Here is an 18,753-nt window from a genome sequence, read left to right as displayed (position 1 = left end):
ATTCTCGAGGTTACAACAGACCTGAAAGAAATGTTCCCAAATCTCTACTAAACTGTCAAAAATCAGCAGAATGGAATGTAAATTGAACTGGAAGCTCCGGCTTTTTTTTCCCTCTCTGTGTTTGCACGTCTGCTCTTTTCATTTGTGCATATCGTCCCGCCTTTACTCCATGGCATTTTAGCTCCTCGGAGCAGGTGAGAGAGGATATAGCTGAAATTCTGCCTGTCTGTCAGCTCTTTGTGGGGAAAGATTTCTCCCAAAGAGCAGCTTTACGCGCCACTGACTGCCGTGATTAACGTATTTACAGGGAGATAAAGGGAGGGAGGCAGAGAGCCGGACAGGGAGAGAGAAATCAACTGAGTGCTCATTTAAAACCAGATGAATTAGATTATGGGAGTGAGCGGCACGCCAAATGAACATGCGTATTTAGCGTCTATTGTCAGGATCTGTGCTGGGAGCGAGGGGGGGTTAAGGAGTGCAGCCTGGTATAATTCAGCTGTCAAGGAACGTTTGAATTCCCACACATGACTGTTGAGGAAGTGAAATGTGGCACACCGTGATTCGTGCTGGAGTGAGAGCTGTGAACCAATTTGACGTCTCGAGTCAACACGGCCAAGTCGCGGTGGCCTAATCCGTGTGGCGGGGCTTTACGGAGGGGATTCCAGACTGCAATAATTAACCCAGAGGTCGATTAATATTGTAACTGCGAGCTGTGGGGATTGGAAACTTCCTTTGACGGCGACATCTTCAGAGCGTGTGCGCTGGTGTTAAAAGACCTCTGCGGCCGGGCCGGTGCACATCTGTCTACATCAGTCTATCTGTGCATTTGCTCCCGCTTTTCCTTCCCACTGCCTCATTCTTTGTGATCAGTGCATTAATGGGCAGCGCTGAGAGTCCCATTACACCGCAGCTCAGAGTGTGTATCAGATGTGCGCGCCTGATTCTGACAGTCTGAGCGCGAAGTGTAATATTTGCGTGCGTCCCCTCGCTTTCATCTCCCCGGCGCTGTCGCGACGCTCTGTCCTCGCCGTGCCCGCCTCAGATGCCACGCCATTTCACAAACTGCTTCAAAGAGCTGCTCTCACTCCCAGTCACTGCCTATAACTCCCAGTTTCACAACTTTCTCTGCAAATGGCCTCTTATTCTGTCTCATGCATCCTCTTCCTCTCTCCGGTGTTCTGATTCTTACATTTCCATTCAAACACAAGATTTCTGTGCTTCTGGCAACAGTAAAATTTTGCCCTATACTTTCATTTTAAAGGATAACTCCACCAATTGCACACATTACAGTGTGTTTACAGGTCTTGGTTGGACTGAGTATGTGAGGAAAAAGGTATAAAGCCTTCTGTGGCTCCAGAGGAAGCTGAAGAATAACACGTCGGATAAAAATGGTGATATCTCTGGCTCTGCTGTATCGATTTTTTTGTTGTGCTCCCTCACAACAATCTAATTTTCTCCTCTATTTTAACATCTTACAAATAAGGTTTCACCCTCTCCTCTCATTCCTCTCCCCCTCGCTGCATTTCATCATATGTCCCTCTCTTTTTTCGGTGTAACACAACAGATTCAGCCCGTCTCCTCCTTCTCTCTTCACCTCCTAAGCTTCCCTTCTCCTGCTTCTTTCTTCTCCCTCGGGGGATCAGGAACCTCGCTCTCATAACAAAGGGGGCGGTAATCCCTTTTTTAAAAATTGTTCTTTTTTATATTCTCCTCCAGTGCTGTATTATTCTAACTCCTTCTCCCTCATTGTCTTTCTTATGTCTCATCTGCTCCTATGTCCAAATCATCCTGCTCTCTTTCCTACGTACCTCACAAACTTGCTTCTCTCTGACATATTTCTCTATCTTTTCAGCTTCTCCTCTTTTTGACCTTTTTTTTCTCCCCCCATCTTTTCTCTCGCAGATGAGATCGATATGTTGGAGCGTCTCTGGCTGTCGGGTATCTGCCACAATGATAAAATCGAGGTATGGCATCTTACACCTTTCTCCGCTTTTATTCATGAACCTGTCGCACAGTCAGCTCCTGCTCAGTTTTCTTGAATGTAACCTTAGTGCGGATCAGCTGGTCAGTAAGGTCTTAAGTGGGATAGTTGTCCAACCAAACTGGTGTCACAAGTATGATCTTCTCCTAAACCTAACCAGGTAGTTTTGGTGCCTAATCCCAACCAAACTGCAACCATTTGACATCGTTAATAAATTCAAAAAGTCTTACTATTTCATACTTGTTTGACAGCACACTTTATTTTGAAAGAGTAACTGAATGTGGCATATTGTTGTGAACTTTACCATGGAGCCCTTAATGTGCAAAACATTGACCTAGTGATAGGTAGTGCATTGAGGCTGAAGGGAACTGGCACAAGCTGCCAAATCTGACAGTTTGGGATTGAAAACATGTTGGAAAAAATAATGACGCATTGACCGGGGCTCAGCTGCCTTTCTCGGGGCGATGACACACAATCAACAGGTCCGCCATTGCCATGAGTGGTGACGTAATGGGTATCCAGGGGTGGTTGAATCTACTCGTTCACACTTGGACCCAAGTGAACAATCACTGGTGTTGTGACATGAGGCCAAATGAGAATGAAGGGGGATACATGGTCCCTCCTTCACCTTCAATTCTGTCATTTCATCCCATTAACAACCATTCACAGTCGGCCCTACGTGGCTCCTGTGTAACGCCGACTGCCTTTTAACACTTCGCCTCAGGCGACGTTGACGACTGCTGTTGCGACAGGCAGGAGCACTAATGAACCAGGTGGCATCAGTGACCTCGATAACAAAACCACTGACATGAAGTACCTGAGAAGCCTCACCAGAGTGATACAACTGAAGAGGCTGATTGGATGAGATGACAAACATTTTTCGTCAAATTCACCAGATTATACTCTTCTTTGTTATCTTTCAAGAAGATGTTGTTGACCTACCTGTTATCTTGATCGTACTTCAGTATATGAAGCCACTTTTCAGTTCATGGTTGCGGAGTGAATTTTATCGATCTCGTCTGACAGCTTATTAACAACCTCACCAATAAAAATGATGAGAGGATGATTTCTCCTGTGGTCACACAGTCCGGAGCTAACCACAGCTTGTCAGCGGTAGTTAGATGCAATCAAACAGTAGTCATCTCTCCAGGTTTGAGTTGTGATTTTGTTCTTTATCCTCGCTCCTGCCACCCATCACTTAATATTAATTTGCTCAGGCTTCCAAACACACATAACTGCTGCCACTCAAACATCACCCCACATTTCAAGGGTTGTTTTGTGAAGTTGAATTCATTGACAAACTGAACAAAACTGCACTGCGGGGCTTGTAGAAGGGTGCCATTTGTAGAAACAAACCAAACTAAAGCAGTACACATCTCAGAATTAACGTCGGCACACATATTGGGTTCAAATGCCCCAACAGGAGCCAAAGCCCTTGATACAAAACAATAATAGTTATTGATTCAAGTGTGAATGCCGCCAGGCTGCAGATGAGAGCTATTTATGTTGAAACTGAATTAATTAAATTGCCTGAAAAGCTTTTTGTTTGATGCCAGCCAGATATTTTTTGGTGACTGACATGTTTTGGTCTTTGCATCGGTGTTCTGAGTGCAGGGGCTCTAAAATATCACAGATGGGTGCTCTGACATCCAGTGACAGCAAAGGATTCTCTATCCTACTGCTGGTTGTAATTAACTTTTTATCTGCTGTCTAGGAGACAAATTGGCCCTCGTTAGTAATAAATACACTCTGCTGTCTCGTCTCTTCCCCTCCCGTCTCATATGCTTTCTTTTACCTCTTCTGCCTTTCACTTTCACGCTTCTTTTTCCTCGCCTCTCCTCTCTGCTCTCACCTCCTATAATGTTTCCCATTACTCTCCTTCCCTCCTGTCTCCCCCTATTTATCCACTCTCCCCTCCAGGTGATGAGCAGTAAGCTGGACATAGACAACATGGCCGGGGTCTTCTACATGCTGCTGGTGGCCATGGGCCTCAGCCTCCTGGTATTCGCCTGGGAGCACCTGGTGTATTGGAAACTGCGGCACTGCGTGAAGCGATCCGGTGGGATGGACTTCCTCTTGGCTCTCAGCAGGGTGGGTGAAGGCAGCAAATACCCCACGTACACCTTCACAAATCACATGATGTATTTGTTAGGAACTGGATAACACATCAAAGAATAGAGCATGCAACCATATATTTCTAGATTTGATGATCTGAACAATGGCAAGAGGTTTAACGCATGTAGGTGCATCACAAAGTTGTTAACAAACCTCAAGAACCCCAAACAGGAATCCCGCAAGCTCTGTGGAAACACTGCGATCATATCTAGAAGTAAAGGAGAACTCAAAAGTTTATTTTGTGCAAGAACATCACAAGTTTAAACAAAAAATCAAGAAATCAAATATACACAACACTTGTAGTACATGTGCATAGTTTGTTCAAGGACCAACGAAAATATGGATTTTTTTTTGCAGTTTATGGATATTTTTTTTTTTAAAGAAAACATGCCTCTCAAACTTGCCTGGTTTGAAGAAATTGATTTAACCTTGTAAAAAAACAAAAAAAAACTGAAATACATAAAAAATCAAAATAAGAGGTTTAAATGGAGGTTCACAGTTTTGATCTTTCCCCAATAATTTGGTGTTTCCATTCTGTAAAATCTGTTTTGTCATCACCCATTTGTAGAATACAACCTATCCATTCAGATATGTCACAATCAGATGTGAAAAGAAATGTAGAATTGCATGTCATCTGCATAGAAACAGATGCAAATGCACAAAGTTATTGGCAGCCTGTGGAGACAGAGAAGAATGGGGACAAGAAATGAGCCGTGTGGGGCACCACAAAAAAAGCATGTATCCTCAAGGACAACAAAAGGTACACAAGGAATATACAAACCATATAAAACAATTAAAAAGTTCTGTAAGGTTGTGAGAGTTGGAGGAAGTGAACTCTGAGGCGTGACAGCTTTTACATTTCATTTTCACTTCAGCCAAACACTACAGCAGCTGATTTGCACTCTCTCAACCTGAGAAGCAATCAGCAAAATAATCTGCAGTTGTTGAGGAGCATTGGTAAACTATTTATGCCAGAGCAGATGTTATGATTGACTGAAAAGTTTTTAGGATCTCCTGTTTCCTGTGTGGAATTAAATTGAAGAACCCAAAAAGTGACGTCTCACTGATTGCTGCAAAGAAGGCCACTTCATCAAGGAAAATAAAGATGGATAATGATGAACCTTTTTCAGATACAATCAAGGTATGGATTGCACAAGAGAAAGTGACACTCAATATTGGTATTCGTTTCTGGCACTCGGCTGGGAACAAGGAGGTAGAGCCAAAAAAGAGGCACATCAGTGGTATCCTTGGCATCACACCAAGAGGAGGCCAAAGGCTGCAGAGGAGACTTATCACTTGGCTGACGCACAGCTGTTCCCTTTTAGAGTAACAACAGTTTCTGAAAGTTTGGCTCGGGGTCCTGGATAATTAAGTACTGGTACAAAGACAGACTTACAGAGGTTGACATCAAAAAAGGAGGGTTTAGAGGAACAAAGGGGAGAGAAAGGTGTGGGGACGGAACAAAGTAAGAAGTTGAAGTATCAAGAAAGGAGATGAATGCTGTGATTGGGGAGGGAAAGTATGGAGAATTAGGAAGGTATAGGGGAGGGAAACTATGAGATAAGAAGAGAGGAGAACTGGCTGAGGAGACAGCTGTGGGTTTGGATGGGTGGAGGCAGTGGACCATAGCAGGTGTTGGGGGAGAGGCCAGAAGGAGGTGAAGGGGGAAAGGAATGACAGGAACAGATAGGAGGAGGGAGGATGGAGGCGAGGTGGAGGGGCGGGGAGACCGTTGAAGGAGAAAACAAACCTCATAGAGCAGTGGGGAGATATTGTTGTTTGTCAGAAGGCGCTGTGTTATAATACTGAAGTAAGTAGCTGTTAGAGGAACACCATCACGTTGTAATGATGACAGAAGATTGTGATTTATTACCTCTTCCTGCCTGACAAAGCAGGGAAAATGGCTAATTTATGTACAGCGGAAGAGTGCTCTAATTGCACTATAAAAAAAGGAGTGAGAGGAAGTAACATTACAGCTCTTACTTCTGACTTTATGCTTCCAGCCTATGAGGAAATTTACTCCAGTACAACTAAATGAGAAACTGTAAATTTACCCGCAAAAACAGAATTATTGCTTTTGCATAGAGAAAATTTTAGCAGTTCAAACTACGCACTATTTAGAATATCAGCTATCAATCTTAAAGCACATTTTAGTGTTTTTAATTATTTTGATAGGTGATATAAGACATTAATTTCAATACAAGTTAATTAAAGTAAGAGATGAGTGTACATTTGGCATAAAGTGGGGGAAAATTTGTCATTTAAAGGTATAAAATGCCGGATATATTACTGTTTGTCTGCTCATTGAGCTGTATTTGAATGGAGTGTTGACAGATCACAACACTGCAGGTGTCACATGGCTAGATTTTGTGTGAATACAAAGTTCAGCCTCTCTGCTCTGTGTACATAATAAGTGAACCTTCAGGAAATATTACAAGAAACAGTGTTACCCTTGGTATTCTGTGGACTTGGTAGTCTAAAGAGTCATTTCTTAATCCCCTTTGCAATTTCTTTGACGTCAGTAGAGGGCAGTCATGCAAGTCTTTCAGTATCATGTCTATCCTCAGACAGAGGAGTGTTCACTGGATAAATCATACTGAATTTAGCTAGATCAACTCATTTTCTATCATCAGACCACTTCAGAATTTCCAGACAGGAGCTCTAACTTGAGTTTGTTTGGTGTGAAATGATGAGTTGGATGAATACCACCATAACCCCTCACCCAGTGCAGAACTCAATCAACTCATTAAATTATTTTCATAAAGCAAGTTTGAAAGTTTGTCAGAAGTGCTCTAGAGGTAAAACTCTCCTGAGACCTTTTCCTTTTTATGGTTTGAGGAAAACATTTAAAGGAAACTTAAGATAAGTGATGGTTGTTTGTTTTCACAATAATAATGATAATTTTGAATTATTTAATTCAGTCTGGATCCCCTTGTGCTTAAAATTGAAAAGCTAAGCTTGGAGCAGTTTTACAAATTGCCTTTGTGCCAGTGGTGGAGCAAAGCACTGCGACTGTTCTCTGTTTTCAAACTGAAAAAAATGTGGAAAGAAATCAACATAATATCATAAAATCTTTTTTATTTCACATGTTTTCTCAAGTTCAGTTAAGAATTGGTTTCTCAAAACTGAAATCTTCAAAGAACACTTCAGGCTAATTATTCAAGCTGAGTCAAAAAATTTTTTTTAGCGCTGCAGGTTTTCTTCCAAATATTTATTTCGTCACATCATCAATTATAACATTTAATGTTTCATAGTAATTTCTAATCAAGTCGAGCAAAACCTGCAGTATGCATAAGCTTACTGAACGCACTCTACTGTATAATTTGTATAGCTCATGTGGATGAAAACCTATTGTTCCCCCTGCAGTGTCTGATATCCAATGATTCCCTGACGGGCTCCCCTGTAGACTCTTTTAAGTGCATCTTCACCTCTCCTCACACATTCAGAGCATACCGGTATATTTTTCTTTTTGCATGAGCAAGCACAACTCTTATCTGTAGCCTTCCCCATTCGCAGAATAAAAACATCAATTCCATGGAAAGGGCACTCCCAAGACCAGTTAGCTTCTATCTCCCAAGCTATATGCTGTGCTTGCCTTAAAGCCTCTGCAGCTAACCTCTGTGGCTTGCTTTAACCCAATCAGCGACTGACCCAAGTTTCAATTTCACAGTGTGCTGCACCCCATGCTCTGGGGCCTGTGATAGCATTTCTGCCACTGGGACTGCTGATTCATGTGTCCGGAAGGGCCATTATTACGGTCTCTCCATCAGATCTGTGTCACGGCCTGGGAACAGAGATTTAGAGGAGGCCCCACACATTTAGTCATTAAGATGTGACAGATATCGATGGATATTATGAATCATCTTCACGTATGAGGAATAATAGAGTCTTTGTGATTTACATGGCTCTCCTCACTACTGCTAATTGAGTCCCATCTATCTACAGGGAGGTGTAAATATACAAAGGTAAGGGAGCATTGCAGAGACAGATTTGCTTATGTGACACGATTTTAAATAAATTGCTTCTGCTTGGGGTTTAAAACATAAAATGATGTCGCAAGAAGCTTGTAATCTACTTTTATTCCGAATCTTTCAGCGCATGTTTTATTCATAGCAAACACTGTTGTAAGCTGAGATGTATAAGGCTCGACAGGAGCATGGTTGGAGCAGTTCATTAAATCCAAGTGAGAGCGATCGTATTAAAACTCAAGTGGCAACAAACAACAACACCAAAACATGAAACATGAATGTGAAAATGAGAGTTTCTGTCCTGATATGTCCTCATCAGAACCAACTGCTGGAAACAAAATCTTTGCATCAGGTAAACACTAGTTCCTTCTGCATCATTAGGTTTTTCTTTCACTGCAGAAATCGCTTGGCTCTTATAGGGGCAGATATGAAGATAAGGCCAGAATTTTGGCTTCAAATGTTTTGAGTGTTGAATATTCTTACTTGACTGGCAGATCACATATCACCTGGAAAATAAGACTTTCAGAAAAGTGTTTATCTACATGAACACCAGTGAGGAATGGTGCAGTCTACCTGAAAATGGGTCTGTTTTTTCGCTGTCACTAAAATCTCTAACCTCATGTGATGGGAGAAAACTCGACTTTAGTTTAGATCATTGTTCATTATTTCATTTGTTATGTGTGCATTGGGTAAGACATTCCAAGGAGACGTTGAAGCAAGACATTGAAGTAAGTAAGATGGCAGCTAGGAGGAGAGGTGCTTCTCTTAAAATGCACCATCTGTCACCAGTTGTTTTATTTGCACAGTGACAAAACAGGTTCTGTTGCTTTGCTCCCCCATTGTTTTGACTCTTCTCCAGAAGCTTCATCCTCCTTGTGCTCTCAACAATTGTTTTTCACAGTGTTTTCGGAGAAAAACCTAGTCGTGCTCAAGCTGAGTGATGCTTTGTTTGCTGAAAGCTTTGTTTTGGTTTGATAGTGTGAAAGCTGACACTCCAAGCACCTTAGTAAACTCAGTCCAAAGTTTCTCCAAAACTCTCATCAATATTTAATGGTCAGTGCTCCTTGTTGTTTGTCTTCATTGGAGATGTGGTGACTTAGAGAACCTGAAGTAGGGGGAAACCACCTAGAGCGATTTCCCAGCATGTTGAGAGAGAGTAAAGGTAGATTATTTTCTTCTTTTCAAAATGTTTTTTTGTGAAACATATTGAGTAGACAAGCTGCACAGTCAGTGGTTATGCAATGCACTGAATAAAGAAAAATATCAATACACAAGTTGTAGTCCAGACAAACTTCAAGTCCCTCTGTCTGGATGGTAAACTGTATCTATGGTAGCTGTAAAAGAGACTTCCTTGAGCACAGCATTCATAATTGTTTTCGTTTTTCAACAGTATGACTCCAAATATTGACATTTGTCATCCCAATCGTCAGCATAAATGTTGTCAATGCATGTTCCTGTAAACCGTGGATATGCTGAAACTTAGCTGTAATACCATATTTTTTTACTCTAAACTAAATGTGTCTTTTTTGTGGAAATCATAAAAAAAGCATTGAAAGTGAGTGTTTAAATGGACCTGGTAGTGTCGAAGGTTTGGGATTTTTGATTGACTAAACTGGTGAAAGCAGATGTAATGACACTTGTGTACTCTACTTGGCACACAAGCAATTCTCTGAAGATAGCTTCAGTATCAGAACAAAACTGCTTTATAGGTTTCCTTTTCAAAATTGAGGATGTTGGACATTCTCTCTCTGTGTCTGTCTCTCACATACACACACAGCTCCTGCTTATCATACTTGGCAGCCTGCTGGTCTAATTGCAATCTTTCTTTTATCTCTCCACCCAGGGGATGTACAGTTGCTGCCAGTTTGAGGATGAGACAGGACCAGGGGGAAGCAGCTCTTTGCCCCAGTACCACACAATGACCAGCATGCCTACAGCACCCCAACAACACCTCGTCACAGCCACGATAAATAACACGACTGCCATTGCCATGGTGCAGCAGCAACAGCAGCAGAAGCACCATCAACAACAGCAACAGGGGCAGACTTATACAACCATGCTACCTGGAACGCCGCCAACTACAGGACACTCAGCAATGGCTCTGGGACCCTCAAACAGCCCCTTACTAGAAGGCCCCATGCCCTGCTCCACTTTCTTGCCACGGCATGACCGCAGACTCGCTGTGGTTGATCGCTGGAACAGGCCGAAGCCAGAGAAAGTCATGACGGCAGGCAGTGCTGGAGGTGTGGGCATTGGGGGGATAGCAGGAGGTATCACTGAACTCCAGGCCCAGCAGCAGTATCAGCAAAACCTTGGACAGCACTGGAACATGCAAGGAGGTGTTGCAAGTGGAGCAGGTGACACAGGACTAGATGAATACAAGCGCTACTATGGTCCTATAGATCCAGAGGGGCTAGGAGCTAACTCAGACCAACAGGCAGCTGGCCCCCAGCAGACTCCCAAAGCTAATCCTCGAGGCCCTAAAGCCTCAGGCATGCCACGTCTGCCTCTGAAAGGCCCCCCACCAGGACCTGGGCACTTAATCCCCAAGCCACCTCCACCGCTCCCATCCTCCCCACGAAGGCCTCCTTTCTGGCGACGAGGAAGCCTGGTTCAGGCAAGAAGAAAAGGCTCAGGAGGTCCCCTGTATGAGAATATACTCCCCTTAGGGAGGCGAGGAGGTGGAAGGTATGGAGCAGGTGATGGAGGTGGAAGGAGAGGGCGACGTCCTCCTCCACCTCCTCCTCTGCCTGTCCCTCTGTCCTCCCCAACACACACCCCTACCACGCCCTCCTCCCCATGCCGTTTCTACTCCTCCTGCTCCAGTGCCTCGTCCTCTTCCTCTTCATCTACATCGTCCTCAACCTCTTCTTCATCATCTGTCTCGCTTTCTAGGTCAAATTCCCCCTCCTCTTGCTCCAGTGACAGCTCCTACAACTCCTCGCTGAGTTTCCGGTATCGACCAGGCGATAGGGATTTTACGGTGGATGATGATTATGACTCAGATCTGCTTACAGAGGAGTCCAGCCTCCTCCTGGGGTCACGGCGGAAGATTCGTTCACGCCGGATGTCATCACGCTCACTGCCATGCAGCCCGCCACCTCCGCCAGTACCACCCCGAAAGCCACGTCCTCAGAGAGATCTTGGCAGAGAGAGAACAGGCAGCCAGCTTGCCCAACTACAGGAGTGGTGGGCATCATGGGGTGACAGAGAACGAGTGAGAGGAGGAACAACAAGCCGGGCAGATGGAGCAGTGGGTAGAGAGGAGAAAAGGCACAACAAAGAGAGGGAGCGTGAGAGGAAGAGGAGGAAGAAGGGCCGAAAGAAGAAGAAAAGGGAAGAAAGGGAAAGAGAGAGGGAGCGAAAGCGTCGCAAAACAAAGAAGAAACGGAAAAAAGAGGATAAGACAAGGAAGAGAGAGCGGAAGAGGTCTGAGCAGGAGGGAGGAGATGCTGAAAAGAGAGGGGAACTCAAGTCAGGGACACCAGACTACCCATCATATCCGCCCCTGAGACGAGAGTCTTTTCGGAAAAAGAGCGAAAGCTCCATCAGAAGCTATGGATGGAACATCCCAGGTGAAGACGATAGGAAGGAAAGAGAAGAAAAAGAGAGGGATGATGGGGAAGACAGCAGAGGGAAAGAAAGACACCACAGACGAAGGAACAGTAAGCACTATCAGAGCTCCAGCAGTAAGCCCTCTTCATCTGTCAAGTTCTGGGGAGGGGGCAACCCTTCCTCTGACACTATTCCATCTGCCTTTCTGCCCTTGTTGCCTGTCTCCTCTAAAAGGAGGAAGAGTAAAAGTTCAGACAGAGATGCTGTAGCAATGGAAGGAGAGAAGAGGCCTTTGCTGGGACGGAGCGGGAGAGGTGAGATGCTCTCCAAGGAGGGACTGTCCTTCCATGAATGGGAGTCTGAAGTAGAGCGTGAGGAAGAGGATTCTGAGCTTGAGAGACGGAAAGCGGAGCGTGGAAAGAGGCGTGGAGGAGGAAGGACAATGTCCGATGAGGAGCGGGAACGTGATAAGGTAGTCGGGATATATTCTGATGATGATGCTTCTTCAGGAGAGTTTGGGAAGTTTGAGAGGTACTGGGAGGATCATGAAGGAAGGGCAGTTGGAGGAATTGGAGGGGGAGGTTGGTTTTTCAGCACCTACCCCTCCAGAGATAAAGCCGGCAGCATCAACAGTCGAGATGACCTGTTCCTCGAGCGGGGAGAGAGGTGGGGGACAGCAGAAAGTGGATGGGGGTCTAGCGGAGGTGGTGGTGGAGGAAGAAGAGGAGAAGGAGAGAGAGGTTGGGGCTCAGGATCACATTGGCCCCAACCTCCTCTCACGCCACCACCTCCTCGACGATACTGGTCAGTGGACAAACTCCACATACAAGATGAGAAGAAGAGTAAACGCAAGTCAAAGGACAAGGGAAGAGGGCACACGGCTTGTTCCTCCTGTCATTCCCCCAGACACCATCCACACTCCCATTCTTCCAAATGGGCACGCATAACATCTCGCAGCCAGGAAGAGCTGTACCAACACTGCCAGAGTTTTGGTGGTCCCCTCAAGCCCAAACATGACTCCTCATCTTCCTCCAAACCTGATCGCTCACAAAATCCATCCAAATCTGGCAGCCAGTCAAACCTCAGTATCCAGCAGCGGACACAGAGAACAGATAGGGATCGCGATCGAGGACGGCAATCATCCCCACCTCCGTCCCTCATACCTAATTTGCCACCCCCGCTCCCTGCCCTTCCAGCCCCTCCGTCCTCATCTCATCCTATCCACGTTCCTCCCCCTACCTCTTCCTCGTCTGTATCCTCTCCTTCTGTGGTCTCGTCCACTCCGGGAGCACCCCAGCCCTCCTCCATGGCTTCGGCAAGTGCTAAACTACAGTACCAGAGATTGCGCTCTGTACCTCAGCCCCAGAGGTTTCCTCAGTCTCCTCACTTACCCCTCAAAGCCAAGAGCCTTTGCTCGCGAAGGGGCTCAGCCCACTTTTCCAGTGTGGAGAGTGAGGTCTGAAGTTCAACAAGGTAACAAAAGTCATAAGAGAGCCCTGCAAGGCTGACCCTAAGCAGGTGATCTGGATCTGAATCTGTCTGGCAGCAATCATATAGCTGCACAGCCAAGTCAGTACAGTATACGCACTGAGCCCTTTCCTAAAGTTCTGCACAAACAAACAAACAAACAAACAAACAAACAAACAAACCAGAAAGCCAAACAAACCCAAATGAGGCAGGTCAAAGGAAAACAGGAGCAACCTTGTGCTTACTGTTTCCTTTGATTCCTCTCAGTATGTGAAAGACTACCACAACAGCAACAACTTGCATTCTGAACTGGGTTAACCAATACACTAAAAGCAAATCAGACATTTAAAGTGGTACAACTGAAGGAAACTCCTTTGCTATAGACAGTAAAGGGCTTTGGATGTTGAAGCAGAGCCGTAGTTTGTATTCAGATGATTCTTAATGCTTACTGAGGGCTCAGGAACTTTGTAGTACTGTATGCCTGCTGCTCTCAGAAGCCTTTAACACAGAACAGTGTTCTTATTTTTTTCCCTTAAACAAATCGCTTACCCCTACTTTCCTTTTTTCCCTTAACAAACTGTTTACACCCCCGCAGAACTGTGACGCCCACCCGAGGCACGTTTGTTGTGTATGATCAATACTTTCTTGTTTTGAGGGAGAGGAAGGTGATAACAACCTTGTTTTCTCTGCTATACATGCACCCAATCTTGTTTTCTACTATTTAGTTCTCATCTTATTTACCTTCTTTTTTCTTTCTTCTCACCTTCCCTAACCCTCTTTTTCTCCTGCTTTTTTTTCTCCTTTTCTACCTCATTTCCCACCTTATTCACATCTCTATCTTCTCCTCATCTCCTGTGTCATCTCCTCTCCTGTCCTTCCCCTCTTGGCTCCTCTCCTTGATGTGATTATTCTGTGTGTCTGTGCTTTTCTGTGTTTGTATTCTTGACAACAGGGTAAGTCAACTGTGACTGATATTCTACTGGCTTAATGAAAAGCTGAGTGCCAAACTTAAGTAGAGCTCGACATCAATCTGTACGTTAGCAGCTGTGTTTCCTGTTTTCTCGCAGTCACCTCCCAAATATGCGCACATTCTAATATATACACACACATAAAAGTGCACACAAAAAACCTACATTCATCATCATTCATCTGTTCTCTTTCTTGAGCCATACATTATTCACCCTCTGTTCATGTTACAATTTTATACTTTGAAACCTTTATTTTACTTCTGTGTTGTAGTTGTTCTTGTTGTTATTGATTGTGTTCTATATATCAAAACATGTATTAACTCTAATACAATGTAAGCACTGTGCCATTCTACTCGAGCTGCACACGAAACGTTCTCTCAACTACCTAACTACGACAATGAAGGCAGTGTCTTTTCCCTTCCTGTATTTGACTGAATGTAAAGTCAGCCGCCGAACAAGTGCGCTGCAACACCAATTAAGACACTTGGAGATGGAAATTGTAGCATTTCTGATGGTTAGCATGTGTAACTACATAAAGGTCTTTGAAGAGAATTAACTTTGGTTCATTGTTCATGTAGCCTGACGTAAGCAGAGGTATGCTACCCTTGCAGGGTAAGTTAAGTAAAGCATAACGTCTGTAATGGGATACAGTTTAAATAATTTTTTATTAATTTTTTGATTGGTGCCAAGACGAGAATACCGTCGAATAAAACTAAACATAATCAACCCAGGTTTGCTTGCCGTCGAGCAGGAGATGCGTGTCTAACATGCTAGGTGGAGCTACACAGTTAGACAAAGTGAAAGTGAAAGTGATTGTTGCAGGGAAATACATTTTAAAGCCTTATGCTAATTGCTCCTGCCATATGTTTGGTGTAAAGTATGAGTATGTATTTGAATCAACATGCCTAAGGTTAGCTTCATGCTAACGAGACAGTATGATCAGAATGGGATGATTTTGATTGGAGTGAAATTAGATCTAGTGCGAGTGCCGTTTTGATGTCAAAGAGACTGTGCCTATGTTGGATGATAGCTAGCGGATGAGACAGTTTGGAAAAAGTGCTGGATCTGAGTGATGGTGTATGAGAGACATAGTAGCACATCCAGTGCAATCTTGTTTTTTAAAAGGTATTTCTCACCTTGTAAATGTGTAACCAAGAGCTATAGCTTTTTAATCCATGACCGAGCTGACACCAGCAGTTACACTCAGATGTCAAGCACTTAGCTAGGGTAGCTAGTTTTATCCATCAACATTAGAGTCTAGCATCAGGACACTGGACATCAGTGGAGTTTCGGAGAAGAGGCAAAAACCACTGGCACAACACAATTTGGTGTGTTTCCGTCGGTCATAAAGCCTGAGCCATCCTTCCCATAACAGTCTGGTCAGCTCTTGTTGTTTGCCTGGAACTGCATCTGAGCCATAATTTACTTCAGCTGAAGAAAACAAAAAAGAGAACTTAAGTTTTTAACATTAACTTGTTGTGTAAAGTTTGTTTGCCTTTCATTATGAAAAATTCTATATACAGTATATATATATATATATATATATATATCATATATATATATTTGTGGCGGTGGGTAGCGTTAGAGAAAATTGTTGTTTAGCATCTTGATATTTGGGGATATATTTTTCTCATTCCAAGTCCATTACAGTAATAATAAGTATGACAGTATGTGTTTAAAACACTTATTCCCTCACATCCACCGACAACAGGGGAACTATTTTGTTCAAATATACTTTAAATACGATTGACTGTATTAAGCCAAGTTGGAGGCAGGTCAGTGCTTTTCTTTTTACAATCAGCAATCAACAGCTTATAGAGATTTCAATAAAACCAGGAAAAGCGTGAAGTGTGACATGTTTCTGTGCATTCACACCGCAAGCATCTCAAGTCTGTTGCCCCAAAAACAATCTCCATGACGTAAGAAAATGATGCTTTTGCCATTGAAAACTTGGCTGCAGTTAAACCATTTGGGCTCAGTTGTCTTGCTGTGTGTTGAACCTGTTCCCTCCCTGAACACCGCAGCATCAGTGAGCTGGCATAAACAGGTAATTGTACATTTGTGCAGCACAGCAGCTGCTAGCGGTGTGAACACAAAGCTTGGGTGTTTCATCAGAGAAATGAGCCACCGTTCTCTCCTTCTCTTCCCTCGCCTTTTTTTCCTCATGTCTATCCATTGTGTTGGTGCGTGTCTGCTATTGTAAAGCTGGTCTGTTTTTAAAAAAGAAGAGTATTTGTGGATATATTTATTTCATCTTAAAAGAAAAAATAGCATATCTAAATATATATGATAGTATATTTCAAGGCGCTAAGATCTATGTTATATAAGTTTGTCTACTGAATTTTCGCTATTTATCTCAATGAATATGTCTTTTTTGTCCGTTTGTCTGTCTCTCCTTGTCTCAAACCTCCTGCCCAGCTCCCCACCCCCCCAGCGAAAACAGAGACCAGTATGTAACTGTGTTTTTGCTCACTTAAGATCAACCATCCGCCTCCATTAGCTATCTACTGTAGCTAACGCTAAGATTTCAACAGAGTGACAACGTGGAGGGGTGTGCGAGTGTCTTACGACCATGTCACTGTAGCAGTGGTGGCGTGTGTTTGTCTACCCAGAGGGGCCTTTATTTTTGGTTTGGGCTACAGATCAACGACTAATTAAACCTTTTATGGATACAGCAGCTTTTATCACAACTCTCACTTGTGTCGGGGTCACACTCTCGACCCTGTTTCAGGTTCAGATCGGACCCTGGAGTTTATACCGCAGTGAAGAGTAAGGTGACCTCTTTGAAACACAATGTAGCGAGCAGCACAGGCTTTGTTTTCTTTCTTTTTTTTGCATCTCTTAGTAGCTGTATTACTATACAAAAACATGCACAGCTACCCCTGCCAACCAACCTATACGGTATATATAAGGACTTTGATATACGTACATAGTGTGTTGTATCTGCCAAGCTGCTGTGCTGTAAAACAAAAAGAGAAAAAAAAATTATACACAACAAACACACTGTTTCTTTCTTAATTTTCCAAACCTGGTAAAGCTAATATGACACATGTCAGGGGCAGGGCTAAATCTGCTCGCTAGTGTGGGTTCCACTGAGGCCAAAAATGGGCTTTGTTTTTGTTTGTTTTTTGATAATCACATGAAACAAATGAAAGTGGGCATCCCCTCTTTTTTGCCTAAATGTGCAACAGTGACCCTGCGCGCATCGTGGAGTAGAACATGGAAACAACACTGCCTGGGAAAGGAAATCCACACTTTTACGTTCTGATGATACTTTTGTGTAAGTCGGTAAGGTGAGAAGGGTCGTTCATTTCCAGCGAAGCCTTTAGTGAATATACGAAGCATTTAGCGGCCCTGAGCCCAATTTTAGCCTCCAGTGGAAACACATTCACAGTTTCTGCCTGTACACCTCTGAACAATGTCTCAAGGCCTTGTATTAATACTGCTGTATTGACTGACTGTACTGATAATGGCTAGTCGTGCTACACTTTATTGTCTGCACCTCACACCCATGCACACACTGACAGACTCACACGATTACACATGCACACACACACATGCACACACACAGGTAAGACGATGTGACCACCAGTGAGGACGTGACAATACTGTGCTGTACTGCAAGCAGGACAGAAATAAACAGATGATTTTAATAAAGAACTGAAACAAATGTTGGAGTTTTATTTTGCTGGTTGAGTGACTGGTGATAAATACACTTTGTTAATCGGGATCATTTCAAAGACACGGGCAGCACAACGCCAGGAAGTAGAATGATGATAGTTATTACTGCAACTCTCTGCAGGTTAATGTTGAATATTGAAATAAGATTAAAAAAGGATATTAAAAAAAAACACCAGGATGGAAAGGAAATTAACTTAAGTGCCTGGTCATACTCGCCAGAATAAAATGTCTGGATGTCGTGTTTCCCATACGTTCAAATTTGTAAGCATCATATAACATCTAACATATCGGTATTTCTACAATATGTGTCATATAAGGTTCATATTACATGTGTATGAGGATACTTTGATGTTGGAACGTTGTGGCGACTGGTGGCGGCGTGACAGCTGAGGAGAAGGCTGCCGTGCCAGTGACCACGGTTCTGTTCAGTGTTTGTAAATGAAATGAAATGATCTTTTCCTAATCCCAACCAAGCCTTAACCCAACCGAACAATAGCGTTGTCACAACATAACACTGACAAATTGAACTGTAGGTAAAGTAAACGTTAAATTGACAACACATAACTGTGGTTTGCAGAAATGTACGACATCATTTTATAATGTTGAACGGGCAAAATGTCTCGATTTTGAACTTTTAAATAACTCTTTGGTTTGGTTTTAAGTTTGGGTTTGAGTGACTAGGCTCGAAAAGATTTGCAAAATGTGAAGAGCTGCTGGTTCTGCCTCTGGTTTTTCCCCATTTTCAAATGTTTGCTTTAATGTTGTCTCATGGATTATGAATCAATCATTTGGGTTTGTGTTCTGACCACCAGTTTTAGCTATTTAATGTTTAATATTTATCTTTCAGTCCGACGGCTGTAAAACAAAGCCCGACAGAGGAGGAGGAGCAGAACGCTTGTTTTTGTAGCTGTGAACAGAATTTGGTGCCATAGTTGCTGAATTCATCCAAAATCGAGTGATAATTTGGGTTTTATGATCTATTTTCTCTACAATGATATAAAAGTTTTTGCCCGCCTCT

General features: G+C 43.4%; 1 protein-coding gene across 1 annotated transcript; it reads left to right on the top strand.

Annotated features, from left to right (window-relative positions):
• Positions 1-1,043: 1,043 nt before the first annotated feature.
• On the top strand, positions 1,044-17,724 carry LOC115579482 (serine/arginine repetitive matrix protein 2-like). The gene is made up of 3 exons (XM_030413030.1): positions 1,044-1,964; positions 3,902-4,072; positions 9,908-17,724. Exons 1-3 carry the CDS (start codon positions 1,914-1,916, stop codon positions 13,079-13,081), a joined length of 3,396 nt encoding a protein of 1,131 aa, XP_030268890.1. The 5' UTR covers positions 1,044-1,913; the 3' UTR covers positions 13,082-17,724.
• Positions 17,725-18,753: the final 1,029 nt, after the last annotated feature.

Source organism: Sparus aurata, chromosome 3 (assembly GCF_900880675.1).
Source record: "Sparus aurata chromosome 3, fSpaAur1.1, whole genome shotgun sequence".
Classification (NCBI taxonomy): Eukaryota; Metazoa; Chordata; class Actinopteri; order Spariformes; family Sparidae; genus Sparus; species Sparus aurata.
Note: the sequence above shows the minus strand (reverse complement) of the source record. Positions and strands in the feature narration are given on the sequence as shown.

Excerpts from the sequence above, each read along its gene's own strand:
- LOC115579482 (XM_030413030.1), top strand. The coding sequence starts at position 1,914 with ATGTTGGAGCGTCTCTGGCTGTCGGGTATCTGCCACAATGATAAAATC. Across the intron at positions 1,965-3,901 it reads GCCACAATGATAAAATCGAG|GTGATGAGCAGTAAGCTGGA; the intron begins GTATGGCATCTT and ends TCTCCCCTCCAG. Across the intron at positions 4,073-9,907 it reads TCCTCTTGGCTCTCAGCAGG|GGGATGTACAGTTGCTGCCA; the intron begins GTGGGTGAAGGC and ends CTCTCCACCCAG.